Source organism: Pseudorca crassidens, chromosome 1 (genome assembly GCF_039906515.1).
Source record: "Pseudorca crassidens isolate mPseCra1 chromosome 1, mPseCra1.hap1, whole genome shotgun sequence".
Taxonomy (NCBI): Eukaryota; Metazoa; Chordata; class Mammalia; order Artiodactyla; family Delphinidae; genus Pseudorca; species Pseudorca crassidens.
In genome coordinates, this window is record NC_090296.1 from 185,025,632 (window position 1) to 185,041,112 (window position 15,481).

Below are 15,481 nucleotides of genomic sequence, written 5' to 3' on the forward strand. Positions count from 1 at the left end.
TGTTTCTAGTGCTCTTAATTACTTTGTGTACATCCACATTTCCTTTGTTGTTTTCCTCCTGCCTGAAAGACAACCTTTAGCATTTACTATAGTGTTAACCGCTGGTGATTAGTTCTTTCAGCTTTTTTATCTGAAAAACAATTATTTTGCCTGTGTTTTTGAAAGGTATTTTAGCTCGGTATAGAATTCTAGGTTAATGATAGTTTGTTTCTTTTAGTACATTGAAGATTTTACTCTTCTCTTTTCTAGCTAGCATCTTTTTCATGAGAAATCTGTTTTCATCCTTATTTCTTAGCACATAGGCGTATTTAACCGCCCCCCCAGCTGCTTTTATCATTTTCTGTTTATTGTTGGTTTTTAGCGAGAAGCCATATGATTATGATGTGCATTCATGGCATTTTCTTTATGTTTCTTATACTTGGGGTTAGTTGATCTGTAGGTTTACAGTTTTCATCAAATTTCATAGTTTTTCTATTATTTCTTTATTTTTTTTCTTTTTTCCCCCTGCTATTATTATTTTTAAGTCCCTCCCCCCTGCTTTTTTTTGGGTACTGCAATAGCATGTACATTAGGTTTCTTAATGTTGTCCCACAGCTTACTGGCACCCCTCCCCCCTTAAAAAGTTTTCATTCTTTTTGTGCTTCATGTTTGATAGTTTCTGTGCTGTATTCTAAGAATTGGGCTAGTGAAAAATGTGACTTTTATGGGAGACTTGAATAGTATATAATTAAAAAAAAATTTTTAACAAGCATTATTCTGTTTCACCATGTTGGTGAAAGGCAAAGCTATTGGTTGTTTTCCTTCCCTCTGCCTCCTTCTTCCAAACATGGATTACAGAGCCTTGTAGAATAAAACCTAAGGCAACCATACCTTTAAAATATAATAACTGCTATTTCTTTGGTTACCTCTGATAGCCTTTGATTAATTATGAGTCTAAAAATTTCTATTTGAAGTTAGAAATATTTTTTTGTTCCTAATTAATGCTATTTAGTAGGTATATAGGGTTTGCATCTCATCTGAGGACTAATAATTTTAGTTGGCCATGAAAGAAAAATCAAACACATTGTAGATGTCTATTTTGAAAGATTCATTAAGTTGCCTGTAAATCACAAAGTGTTTATGCACTTCTCTAAAGACTATCAATATAGCCAGATATCCAATTTTCTCTCTAGTGGAAAATAAAAAAAAAGGAAGGCTATATTTTACTTAGTTGAGTACCAATTGATGTAGTTAGTTTGTATTTTATGATCAATTTACATGAATATGTATTTTTAAGCACTATAGTGGCTCTCAGAGCAATGACATGCTAATGCTATGAGAGTTACTTAGGTTGTGAAACTGACTGAGGAAACAGGTTTGTGATGTTGGGGGCATGTATAAAATTTTTTTTAACTGTTAGAATCTTCAGCTAAAGTTATTTTTGTTATTTTTTTTTTTTCTTACTAAGAAACCTGTGGTATCTTTTTTAAAAAATTTATGTATATTTTATTTATTTACTTACGGCTGCGTTGGGTCTTTGTTGCTGCACGCGGGCTTTCTCTAGTTGCAGTGAGTGAGGGCTACTCTTCGCTGTGGTGTGTGGGCTTCTCATTGTGGTGGCTTCTCTTGTTGTGGAGCATGAGCTCTAGGCAGGCGAGCTTCAGTAGTTGTGGCGTGCGGGCTCTAGAGCGCAGGCTCAGTAGTTGTGGTACACAGGCTTAGTTGCTCTGTGGAATGTGGGATCTTCCGGGACCAGGGCTTGAACCCGTGTCCTCTGCATTGGCAGATGGATTCTTAACCACTTGTGCCACCAGGGAAGTCCCTGTAGTACTTTTTTTTTTTTTTTTTAAACTTACAAGGTGTTGAGGTTTGTAAAAAATAAAATGTTATGGTTTTATTTAATATGACTTTGGTCACTGAAATTTGTGTAATTTTCATTAAATGCTTTCTTTGTATTACCTTCTCTTCCAAATATCATGTTTTCATTGGATTTATGGACATATTTATACTTCAGGGGTAAGCCAGTATATTCTACTAAATGACTGGGAAAATTGACCAACCCTAATTTAGGTTGTTATGTGGAAACAGCATATTTCTGTTGTTGGTATTCTACCCAGTTTTCTCTCCTTTTCCTTATTTGACACATAGAGGACTTGAATGAAGAACACCATTGTGGTTTTTTTAGATGACTTTTAAACTTTACTAGGGTCAAATGAGTGGGTTGGAAAATCTCAGGATCAACTTAAAATATTGGAAAAGTGAAGTGTCAGGTGATTTTGAAAGTGACCTGTCTGGCTGGGAAAGGTAGTCATCCATGAAGTTTAATCAGCTTAAATATGATTGTTTTGTTAAATGGGAGTGTGTTTCCTCCTGAAATTTAGTTTGAAAACCTTTTTCTTATTTGTGGATTATAGTTTATTACAATAGTGATTAGTTTTTTATGAGATCATAATGTCTCTTGTACTTGATGGTGAAAATCTGTTCTTGGCAGTGAGATGCTGTGGGGTGCAGCAGCAACACTGGGCAAGTAGCAGAAGAGTAGTAGTAAAGATTTGGTTTTCAAAACAGTTGAAGTTTCCTCTTACTCCTTTTTTCTGAACACTGATTTGCTAACAAACCTGATTTTTATTGTCACTTTTTCATTTTTAAAAATTTTCTGATGTTTTGTACTGAGTGGTTGTTAATATGTGGCAGATTTCAGTTTTGCATATTTTCAGATTTTTCACTTATGTTACATTGGAGATATCAGATAGAAGTATTAGAAAATTATTTATTTATTCAACAGAAATTTAGGGCTAGTTATAGTTCAGACACCAGTTTAACAATGGCAACAAAAATCCCTGACCCTTTGGACCATATAAATCTTTTTTTTTAAATTAATCAATTAATTTATTTTTGGGTGTGTTGGGTCTTTGTTTCTGTGCGAGGGCTTTCTCTAGTTGCAGTGAGTGAGGGCTACTCTTCATTGTGGTGCATGGGCCTCTCACTGTCGCGATCTCTCTTGCTGTGGAGCACAGGCTCCAGACACGCAGGCTCAGTAGTTGTGGCTCACGGGCCTAGTTGCTCCGCGGCATGTGGGATCTTCCCAGACCAGGGCTTGAACCCGTGTCCCCTGCATTCGCAGGCAGATTCTCAACCACTGCGCCACCAGGGAAGCCCCCATATAAATCTTTAATTTCAAAGCATGTTGATTAATTTACATCTGGCATCACACTTTAATAGTCATTTAATTTGTCATTATTTGCATGCACCTTATATTAAAATGATTAAAAACTGGAAACTGTTTAAGTTTGTCTTTATCTTGCTTTGTTTCCCTACCATAACTAATTATAGGGGGTGATTGTGAATCAATTTTATGGTATAATTGTACTTTTAATTTTTTTAGAAATCTTAACTGCAAAATGTAACTGTTTCCTCAACTTAATACTGGGAAGAAATCTTTTCTGTTTCAAGGTTTTAAATATTTCTCTTTTGAAAAGCAGCCTTCATCTGAATTTAAAAAATTCTTGCTCTGACCTATGCTAGATCTGTATAATATCAAGGATATAGTCCAGTAGTGAAATTGTAGTACCTTACTTCTCTCTAGTTGTTGCCTTTCAGTGATGAACACTAAAGCTGATTTTAATTTCATGTCTAAGAAGTAGATTGTTCTTGTTGAAAATTATGTTGCTTGAGAAACAAGTATCTTCTGTATTACTTACTGTGTGTCACTTAATAAAAACAACTAATATGTACTTTTACTAATCGCTGCAATTTGATGCTCAGTCATATTATAAATTATCTACATTTTTAAAAGAAATATTTGTACCAGACTCTAAATTGTTCTTACATGATTTTCTTAGGCAGAGTGACATGTTTTTATAACTGAAACTTTCATATGTTTATCTTTCAAGTCCAATAATTATTTATTATTAATGTGCCATCTTTTTTTCCCCCTGTAGCCAAATTGTAATCAGTTCTTTTTCCTTTTACTTCCTTTCTCAATCAAAATGTTAGACTTATACAAGCACTAGCAGCAACTCTATATCTGGATCATTGAAGCGCTTGGAAGATACTGCAGCACGATTTACAAATGCAAATTTCCAGGAAGTCTCTGCGCACACTACTAGTGCAAAAGATGTTTCAGAGGCTAGAGGGTCAGAGGGCAAAGGGAAGAAATCTTCAGCTCACAGCTCAGGTCAAAGGGGAAGAAAGCCTGGTGGAAGAAATCCAGGAACGACTGTATCAGCAGCTAGTCCTTTCCAGCAAGGTATTAATTATGATATTTTAGTTGAAATACTTGTTCTTGTGATGATCAATAGTAGTTAAGTTTTATAAAAGAATTTACCTTTTACTTATAACTATTGGATAATTAGAGATTATTTTATGATTAGTTGCTATAGTAAGATTACTTTAAAGACTAGTATTCCTTCTTCAAATGTTTCTGGGAACTTTGCTTTCTTTTTGTGTTATGACCTGTGCTGCTAAAGTTGAACTGTAATTTTTTTTAATGTTTAAATAGATGTGGAATAAAGTTTAAGTCTGAGGAGAAAAACAATAAAAGCTGGAGTTTTCCTTTCCTTTCTGCTCAACAGAAAAGTCATTCTAATTTATAAATTGTTTTTATTTGTCTTTTCCCGTTGAACACTAAAACAGTTAAGGTATACATTTTCAATAAGTGAATAAGTACTCAGTAATTTTTAGGGGAGCTAAATAGTTCTCGGTAAATAATACTTGCTGATTATTAATGCATTTATTATAAAGCTTGAAGATGAAAGTAGAATTCTGCTCAGCCTACATATCTTTTGGTAATTATGGCTGCTGTATGTACAGGATGCCCAGCTAGTTTTGAGTTTTAGTTAAACAACAAATTATTTTTTTCAGTGTGTGTCCCATGCATTTATTTGGGACATACTTATACTGAAAAATAATTTGTTGTTTAACTGATATTCAGAATTAACTAGGCATTTTGTGTTTTATATGACAAGTCTGTTTTATGGAGAACAAAATAACTCAGCTAAACCTTAGAATACATTAGCCCAATGTTCTAGGTTTTTATTTTGAAATAAATATGTTGAGAAATGTAAGTGCTAAAACTGTTCGAGACAAATACATTTAGTAAAATAAAGGCCTCCTCTCCCTCGCCCCCACCCCAGCCCTTTGTCCCCTAGGAGTAAATGAGGGAAAAAGTTGTCCTTTTCTTTACCCTGTTAAAGCTTTTGCTGACAATAAAAATTATGCCCATAATCTACCAGGACATAATTTGAATATGTAGAGAGATGCTGTCTGCTGACCTCTTCATTAAAAAGTATATTCATATATTTTTAAACTAAGTTATTTTGTGCTTCAAGATTTTCAAGTCCTAGATTTTTTTTTCTTTTTGCCTCATATAACAAAAAGTTAGACAAGTAGAAAAGAAATGAAATGCTAAATTTGCTGTTTTATGTTTAATAAATTTACTGTATATTATTTTTATGATACTTTGGAAAACAAATAGTAAAACTGTAGTTTTTGGTTTTTTTGTTTGTTTGTTTTTGCCACCTGGGTTTCGGGATCTTAGTTCCCTGACCAGGGATCAAACCTGGGCCACGGCAGTGAAAGTGCCAAGTCCTAACCACTGGACCACCAGGGAATTCCTGTAAAACTAAGTTTTAATGTAACTTCATTCACGTTTTGAATGTGATTAGCAGAATTCAGTCATCTCTTCTCTATAACTAAGACCTTATTTTGTACTTGTAAAATTGCATTGAGTTTTTAATGTTATCTTTGAAGTACTAATTCATTTAGAAAAGCGAGCTCTCATTTTCTTAAATTTCACAATATTGGAGAGTCTTTCCCTGCTTCTGTTAAGATATGGTAGAGAACGTGTTATGTTTTTATATCTGAAGTAATATCCTGAAAAGTTTTAAAAGTTGAAATTTAAAGGTAGGGCATTTAAGGTAATTTTTTTTTTAAAATTGCAGGTAGTATGTGAATTTTAGAAAATACACATTTAAAATACTGTGTATACTAAGTGTTTTAAAGTATTTGCTATGCTGTCGTGAGCTTTTAACACCAGCTGTAAAAACAAAAATGTGCAGAAAAAAAAACAGATGGTGACAGATCAGAATGGATAATAAAGAACTTCTTTATAGCTGTTAATTAAGTGGCAAATTGCAGTTATCCTTAAATGATTGATGTAATGTAAATGGCTTCTTAATATGTATATATTTTTTTACACAGAAATGGCCTGAAAATGGTCACGTCGGTACAAGTAATTTTGTAGATTAATAAGGCAGATATTCTCTTGAAGGAGTTAAATTTTAGAACTATTAATTTTTTTTAATGAGCCATTTTAGAAGAGCTTAAAATTTAAAAACCAAAACCTTGAGACTTTAGTTAAAAAAATTATTTCTTATGTGTAGGGAAAAAATATCTTTGTAAATATTTAGGCAGATTTATGTGTGATTACTTACGAATGTTCTCTACAGTAAAATTTAACACTTAGCTTGGAATTTCCTTTCCACTGCCAACAGAACACTTTATTTTGAGCTTTCGTTTCTTGAAGACATTAGGTAAAACATGACATAGTTTAGTTTTATGAAACACAATAGATGTTGGTCAAAACTGAGTCTAAACACTTGTTACTTCATTTGGCAAGCGTGGCAAGAGTGTTTGATGAAGTGGGATGGTGGATCGAATTTGTTTCAGCCCAGCCATTAGTTTTAACCTGGTAAATAAGAACCTTGAGGTTTTTATATCTCATAATGGCACGGTGGGCTTATTAATATTCTTTAAAGAGTGGGGAAAAAATAAGCAGTTGTGAGAGATTCATGAGAGGTGCCCCTCCTATGATTTTACTTTCATAAAAGCAATAGCAGAATATAAGTGGCTGGTTTCTTTTCTTTATGCATCTCCGTGGGAGGTGGACTGGGAGAATGTGAGTTATATAGATTAGGTTCCATATGATGATGATTATATCAAATCCGTGTTTTGGTGGGGTAGATATAACTGAAAGATAACATTTGCCAACATTATCTTGAAGTTAAAACTCAGAACTTACGACCTGAGCAACATCTTTTGGATCTTATTGTATGTTGGGAACATTTATAATCATACCTTCAATAATTGCAAGAAAGGAAGTTCCCAAAGCCATGCAGAGTTCAATCATAGTCATTTCAGAGTCTCCTTGAGACTTCGCTTTTCTTTGGTCCTTCCTCAAGCATACACAAGGCATTTGGGGGAGAGTAGAGGAATGCTGCCATGGTAAAAGGTAGGTTAAATAAAGCACATCTTATATCTTGGTAATTGTACAAGTAATAGCGTATAATTCAAGAGTTAATATTCAGTTTAATAACTATAAAAAGTATTTTTAAAACAATTTTATAGATAAACTTGATTTCAGTAATAATCCTTAAAAAATCTAGCTTTGTTACATACTGATGTCCTAAGTTTTATAATTTTTTTCATCCTCTCTTTTTGATGATTGTGTCATTTCTACTGCTCATGGGAACTTTTGCATCCAATTTTTTCTTTTCCTACCCCATTTTTTTTTTTCCCCCACTACAGGCAGTTTTTCAGGAACTCCAGGCAGTGTAAAATCATCTTCGGGAAGTTCAGTACAGTCTCCCCAGGATTTCTTGAGCTTTACAGACTCAGATCTGCGTAATGACAGTTACACTCACTCCCAACAGTCATCATCAACCAAAGATGTACATAAAGGAGAGTCTGGAAGCCAGGAAGGGGGGGTAAATAGTTTTAGTTCCATAATTGGTCTCCCTTCAACCTCAGCTGTTATTCCGCAGCCTAAAAACTTTGAAAATTCACCTGGAGATTTGGGTAATTCCAGCCTTCCTACAGCAGGATATAAGCGGGCTCAAACTTCTGGCATAGAAGAAGAAACTGTAAAGGAAAAGAAAAGAAAAGGAAATAAACAAAGTAAGCATGGGCCTGGTAGACCCAAAGGAAACAAAAGTCAAGAGAATGTTTCTCATCTCTCAGTTTCTTCTGCTTCACCAACGTCATCTGTAGCGTCAGCTGCAGGAAGTGTAACCAGCTCTAGTCTCCAGAAATCCCCCACGCCGCTCAGGAATGGGAGTGTGCAGAGTCTTAGTGTGGGCTCCTCTCCACTTGGTTCAGGTAGGCTTGGCCCCTTGTTTTCTCCCTCCCTCCCTCTCTCCCTCCCTCCCTCTCACCCACCCACCCACCGCCACTGCCACTGCCACTGCCACCACCACCAAGCAAATTTATTTAATTTTATTTTTTTAAAATTTTATTTATTTTTGGCTGCATTGGGTCTGTTGCTGCGCACGGGCTTTCTCTAGTTTTGGCGAGCTGGGGCTACTCTTCGTTGCAGTGTGCAGGCTTCTTGTTGCAGTGGCTTCTCTTGTTGCGGAGCACGGGCTCTAGGCACGTGGGCTTCAACGGGGTTAGTTGCTCACGGCATGTGGGATCTTCCTGGACCAGGGCTCGAGCCTGTGTCCCCTGCATTGGCAGGTGGATTCCTAACCACTGTACCACCAGGGAAGTCCCCACAAATTCATTTTAAACTATCATTATGATAATACTGTGAGTTGCTAAGTGACGTTTAATTATCTTAATGAAAAGTGTTACGATCTTAGGAGGACAGTTTGGTCTTTGGAAAAGACATTTGGCACTAATCCAGTTTTACTTAATATAGGCTAAATAGTTAAAAGATAAATTCTTAAAAGATTTTCCTAGCTGTTATTGATTTAGGGAAATTTTGTGTGTGGGAAATCATGTTTTTTACTGATTACTGATTACTTTGTGAGGGCAGTGTCTGTGGTACATCTGTGGCAGAAAAATATGAATTTGTATCCCTTTTACCTCACCAGTAGGTAGACAGAAATTTAGGGAGAAATTCCCATAAATATTATTTCACCAAAATAAATGACTTAAATTTAGACTTGTCAAGTTTTTTTTTTTTTTTTTGTGGTACGCGGGCCTCTCACTGTTGTGGCCTCTCCCGTTGCGGAGCACAGGCTCCGGACGCGCAGGCTCAGCGGCCATGGCTCACGGGCCCAGCCGCTCCGCGGCATGTGGGATCTTCCAGACCGGGGCACGAACCCGCGTCCCCTGCATCGGCAGGCAGACTCTCAACCACTGTGCCACCAGGGAAGCCCTAGGATTTTTTTTTTTTCTTAAACTTGAGTTTTAAAATCACTCTGAAGAGTGTATGTATCTTGTTAAAGCCATACTTAGGAAATAAGATTAGTTGTTGAAAACTATTTGAGGTAATATATTATTTAATCTTACACATTTTAATAAAAGTTTTATGACTAGATCAGAGCACTCTCTCACTGATAAGCTTAGTACTAAAAAGTCTATGCTTATCTAGAAGAAGCTGGCTAAATGCCATGAGTATTTAGGAATTACGCCTTCTTACCATAAGTTAAGAATTGCTAACTGCTGTTGAAACTTAGCATGTGCTGCACACTGTCTTAAGCACTTGACAAGCATCAAGTATTATTGCTCATTATATAGAAGAGGAAACAGAGACAGAATTCTCACAGCTCTAAGTGGTGGAGCTATGCATTTTCCTTGATTCCAGAGACACTTAATTATAAAATTCAAGGGATGTTTGCTGATGAGGGTGTAAAACCTTGCTAGTATACTGTCAGTCATGCTTTAAGCAATGGGATCAACAAGAGAGTTTGAGCCAATAATTTAACTTGCAACAATAGTACCTCCTACTAGTATCAAAATGTTAATTTTTCCTTTGGCCTAATTTTAGATTGAGAAAGCACTTAGTAATTGTAAGAGCAGAAAACTCGCTCCTGTGTAAATAAGTCAGAAGGAGAAAATGTGTACCGTGTTATCAAGAATTGTTTTCCATGATGCCCTTTTAAAGATTCATGTGCAAGTAACAATGCAGGTGACCTTGTAAACACCTGTTAATTATAAGGTTAGACTGTAACAAGCACTATAATCCTAGCTCCAGGAGGTTAGGGGCTGTGTTTGTCATGTTCATTACTGTCTCCCCACTGCCAGCACAGTGCTTTGACCATAATAAATGCTAAACATTAAAAAACAAAAAAAAAATGAATACTATTAGTAATCACTGAGAATGTTATCATGTGTTTGGTAGTATCCTGTGTGATTTTGTACTTGTCTTTCAAATGTTTTTGCCAGGTTGCAAGTGAAATTATTTATTGTAAAGCTTTTCACGTATCAATAGTATTACAGACCAGTTTTAGGATATATAATTAGTTGGAGAAGACCATGGACAAGATGAAATTTGAATTGTACTTTGGAGTAGGCAGAAAAAGAAGGCCAACATTATTATCAGAAAAGATAGTAAAGGTATATTTGAAGGGTAAACTTCATAGAAACAAGAAGCTTGTGTTTGTGGGATAGTTAGAAGTAATGTTGATTAAATAGAGCAGGATGAGTTTATGGAGAGTTGAATGCCAGGCTGAAGAAATCAGACTTTGAGGCTAGTGGTCTTTCTCCTAGAATTAGCATTCTGGACTTAATTCTGGCAACTTACTATTAAAAGAATTTTAGAGTAATCAAAATTCTCTCATGACATGTTCAAATTATAGTAGAGCATATGTAGCAAGATATTTATTCTAGGAGGCCTAGATCCAGTCAGAATAGAAACCCAGAAAACACCTCTAAACTTGTCTGATCAAGGGTTTGTATTGTAAGATTTTTATTAAATCACAGTACATCCTGATAAATGACCTACTGTTTTATACTGACTTGTACAAAATGTTTTAAATGGCTACTAAAGGTTGTAAGTTTTGGCTTACAAATTATATTAAACTTTTGATTGAATTCTTTCCTACGTATGTTCTTTTGAGCTCTTAATAGGCACCTGGTCTTTTGAAACATTGAAAATTAAGATGTTGAAAACATTGAATATTTTGGAAGAGTTGACGTGCTGTATTTGTCCTTTTCTGTTTTCCTTTTATTTATTTATTTATTTGTTTGTTTGTTTTCGGCTGCGTTGGGTCTTCGTTGCTATGCACGGCCTTTCTCTAGTTGCTGCAAGCGGGGGCTACTCTTCGTTGTGGTGTGCAGGCTCTAGGTGCACGGGCTTCTGTAGTTGTGGCTCTCTGTCTCTAGAGCGTAGACGCAGTAGTCGTGGCGCATGGGCTTAGTTGCTCCGCGGCATGTGGGATCTTCCTGTACCAGGGCTCAAACCCGTGTCCCCTGCATTGGCGGGCGGATTCTTAACCACTGCACCACCAGGGAAGTCCCTGTTTTCCTTTTTATCTCAACCACATTAGGAGAGTTTATGATTTAGTAAAGTGAAGGTTAGCATTTTTTCTTCACAAAAATCATCATCTTATTTTCTCTGAGAAAAGTTTGGTATTCGTTAAATGATGGTGGTTTAACATTACTTTCTTTTCTTTGGGCACGCTCTGTCCTTTCAAAGTATAGGGTTCCCTGTTTTTTGTTTTTTAAACTCAGTCTCTAATTCTTTAATAGAATGCCTCTATACCTTTCTCAGTTAAGATACCTGAAATCTATTTCAGTGATAGAATTCTTTAGTGGTGATACATGCTATAACAGGAGATTCTGGAAAGGCAGTCCTTTGGTTGTGAGACTATGTACTTAATCTTAAATTGTTCCTGATTTCACAAAGACAAGTTATTACTATGAGTAGATCGCCTCAATAGAAGTTTCTTCTGGCTTCTCCTGAAATATGAAGGTTATGAAAGTTTAACTTGAGCCTGTGTAACTATGAAAGGGAACTTGTTAAATGTATCCCTGTTTATGTCATATCTACTTCTGTTGGTAAAGTGAAACTGAGGAGTCTTTTTTTGATAAAATATTTTAATTAGAAATAGACTGATTCTGTAAACAGGTAAGGGAATCATATAGATAAAATATTAATCTAATAAACTCATGAGAGTAGAGTTACTAACAGAGTATTGTAGATGAAGGAGTAGTTACAGTTAGTGAACATAATTCACATCTAAATGACTCAGGTTCATGATTTTATATACATTGATTATATTGGGTTATAAATGAAAATCATAAAGGATATTGGATGCTGCTAAGACCAGGATATACCTTGGAATTTGCTTTCTTAGAAAATCCCCTGATTTTGTTTTGGCTTTTGATGATCTGAAAATTTGCTGGCCCTATGTCATGGCTGTCTTTCTATAAAAGTACTAGATCAAAGGCCAGAATAGCCATATTCCAGTTTTTTGTCCCCACTGAGAAAATCCTTCTGCATGAGTGTCCTTTGATTATTTTTTAGGACCATTCCAAACAACTACCATTTCTCTATAATGTAACATGTCTATCTCTTTAATAGCCTTTTAAAATCTCACTTGTATTGCATTTGTTACTGAAGCATTAAGGTGGCAAATTCTCCCACCATGACTCATTTTCGAGGGTCATCTGGAAAGGACTTACACTAAACTGGCCTAAGTGTTTGATTTTTTAACAGTATCTAATGTCAAGTTCTTTTAACATTACAGTGATTGCAAGTGAGTGCTGGCTTCCTCTACCTTGCTTTGTCTTTCTTCTTAATCTCAAGTTATTCAGAGTGGGCCAATGATTAGACTTGAGTTCTGAGGTAGATGTGTGAGTGATGGTTGCCTGGAAGGCTCTGCTGTGCACATGGTTCCTAGAAGTCATGTTTTTGGTTAAGTAATAGCCAGAGAATTCCTGCGGCTTCCTGCGGCGGCTTGCGGGATCTTAGTTCCCCAGCCAGGGATCGAACCCATGCCTCCTGCAGTGGAAGTGCAGAATCTTAACCACTGGGCCGCCAGGGAGTTCCCAGGCCAGGAATTTTGAGTCAAAGCCTTAGCACTGGTTTTATCGATTACTTTTCCTTTGGAGTGTCATATGGAAATTTATTTCCCATTTCTGAGCAGATTTTGCTTTTAGCAGTGTTTTGTTGCTTCATGTCACCCTCTGCTCGTTCTCCTCATTTGGGTGGAGTAAAAGAATAAGAGTAATGGCTTTTCATTCATTATCATCATCAAAAATGAAAGGTAGAAGAAAGTAAGCAGACTGTAGTTTAATGAGTTTTTTATTGTTATGTAAGTCATAATGGATTTCTGCTCAGATATAAACTAAATAATTTTCATACTTAAATTGTAATTTCTAATTGAACATAGCATTCAAATGGGTTTGATACACTGTTCTCATCTAATGAATTACATAAAGCACATTAGTTTATCTCATTGCCTAACTCTACTTCCTCATAGAAGTGAATCCATTTATTCTTAAATGCTTGTTATACAGATTCATTTGTAAGCCCTTCTGTCTTTTCCTCATTCGTTGCACACATATACATGCACACACATTTCTACACTGTCCTGTTAAGATTTGTGAGAATGCCATCATGTTTGGTCCTCCTACCCCTTATGTCCCAATTACTGGCTCATAATTTCTGTTCTTGCATTTCTGTTTGCCCTGCTCAGCTAGACTTTTAGGTGAATGTTTTCCTGTTTTTCTGGCCTGTTTCTTTTCTGCCCTTAACTCACTGGCAACTTCTTTGCTGATTTCCTTTCTCCTCCCTCCCAACAGAAATTTCCATGCAGTATCGGCATGATGGAGCTTGTCCAACAACTAGTAAGTTGTATAACTGGGTTGGTAACCCAGACTTTTTGACTCCTACTCTAGTGCTTTTTCTAGTATATTATGCCACTTCTGAACCTTTAAATTTTAATTTTCTCAGATGCAGTTGGTTCTTAATTGAATAGATTTCTTTCTCCTACAAAGGTAGCTTAACTTGCTGCTTTGTCCTGTGTTCAGGATCCATATTAGAGTCAAATTGTGACCAAATTTTGTTGATTGCTGACCTTTTAATATGGTGCTTCCATTGTAGAATTGTGACTTCTGTTCCCCAATGAAGTAATATTTCCAATTTTTTTGTTTTTCACTAATCTTAATGTTAATATTTGTATATTGTCTTTAGATATCTTTTTTTGCTTAGGCCTCTGCATATCTTGAGCCTATTATACTAAAGTCTAGGAATTGAGAATGTTTGATCAGGTTAGATGATAAAATGAGGTTTTTCGTTATAATAAATACTATTAAGTGTGACCAAAGGTGGATTTACCTGTATAGAATTGCATCTTATAGATACTGACTTTCAGCCAGAAAGACATTGCATAGTTAGACTACTAAATGTCTTTTTAAAAGTAGCTTTGTTTATTACTAAGGAGATTTGTCATCATTATGACAGTATATCTGACATGTTATTTAAATTTAGTAGGTACTATATTGGCAAGTGAAATGCAGTATCTAGAAATTTATACCATGTGAAGACTGAGCCAAGCTTGTAGTTTTAATGATTTAAGCAATGATCCAAGGTAGATTTACTGAGATTTTATTATACTGATGCAGCCTATGCCTATGTATTTCTTTTGTGTGTTTGAGAATGATCTTAACCTGAAGTCCTTTTTTCCTTACTTAAAAGCTTTCTCAGAGTTGCTGAATGCAATACACAATGGTAAGTTTTATTAGAATCTTCTCTGGTGGTTCATTTATTACAAAGGTTGCCTTTTGTAGAGATTCCCAATTGAAAGCTTGCATGTTCCATTGATGAAGTGAAACCTAGCTCTGAATCAATTGTTCAGCACCTTAGTGAAAACTTTTTGTGGATTGCCTACAGGAGGATTATAGGTCAACTTAGTTCATCAGTTTGGCTTCTGTTGTCTCTTTGTAAGGCAAAATGGTGATAGTGTTGTTCTACCTTTATGAAAGTCATTTTTCTATTTTTGCAGATAGTTTTTTCTAGTTCTTATGAGCTCTGGCTTGCCAGTGCAGTTGGTGATTGGTACCTACATCAGGAATTTGCTGCTTCTTCCACAACTGGGAATGTGAATTTTATTTTTAGGATTAAAATAATAATAATAGTTTTATTATTCTATTTCTCTATTCCATTTAGTGAATAAACATAAGATAACCTTCTACATTATGTCTAATTTGAGGCCAGGTTTTTACAGGGACTTGCATCTTTTGCAGGATTGGGTTCTGAAATCAGAATATAAGGCAAATGCTATCATTTTTTTTAACTTTTAAGATATAATTATAATGGAGTTTATTTTTGCAAAAGTGGTAGGGAGTTTCTTCAGTTCCAAGAACCTTCCTTAATTATTTGCTGTTTAAAGAAAATTCTTGAATCTAGTATCATCTTTGTTGATTATCTTTTTTAGTCATTAGCTGACATACCTCTTATTTGTTCAAGACTGTTTAAATGATTCCAAGCAGTTTTCCCAACACATTTTCATTAACTTTCTGAAATTTTGCATATTTTGCTAATGTAATTTAATTTGCACGTCGTTTTGCATTGCATTTGGATTAAATTGTCAGGTGTTTACAAATCTATAGCCAGCAAGAGACTAATGGCACGATGAACAGGCATAGACACTGTGTTGATTTGAGGGCTAGTGTGGTTGGGATGGGAAACCCATAATGAGCATTTTATTAATGGGTACATTTTTAAAATAACTCTTGCTTCCCTGTGTAACCTGGAACTGCAGACTCTTAGAATAAATATTCCAGATAAAAAGGAACTCTTGAATATTGGGTATCTAGAGGAAAGGGATTA

The 15,481-nt window shown here is 35.5% G+C and overlaps 1 protein-coding gene and 1 non-coding gene across 17 annotated transcripts in view; one reads left to right on the forward strand and one right to left on the reverse strand.

Annotated features, from left to right (window-relative positions):
• Positions 1 to 15,481, forward strand: part of MLLT10 (MLLT10 histone lysine methyltransferase DOT1L cofactor) — a 248,003-nt gene that overhangs the window by 160,285 nt on the left and 72,237 nt on the right. For 13 of the 16 annotated variants that reach the window (XR_010933941.1, XR_010933944.1, XR_010933956.1 and 10 more), the window contains 4 exons: positions 3,976 to 4,228; positions 7,507 to 8,076; positions 13,453 to 13,497; positions 14,348 to 14,380. Coding sequence is in view for 13 of the 16 variants with exons in the window: in XM_067702929.1 (XP_067559030.1) it covers positions 3,976 to 4,228; positions 7,507 to 8,076; positions 13,453 to 13,497; positions 14,348 to 14,380 (901 nt within the window). In the remaining 3 variants the exon portion in view is untranslated. The remainder of the gene's footprint in view (positions 1 to 3,975; positions 4,229 to 7,506; positions 8,077 to 13,452; positions 13,498 to 14,347; positions 14,381 to 15,481) is intronic. The other 3 variants (XM_067702947.1, XM_067702949.1, XM_067702970.1) reach the window with 3 other exon arrangements.
• On the reverse strand, positions 5,519 to 5,590 carry TRNAE-UUC (transfer RNA glutamic acid (anticodon UUC)). Its single transcript has one exon. It is a non-coding gene; the product is annotated as a tRNA-Glu (tRNA).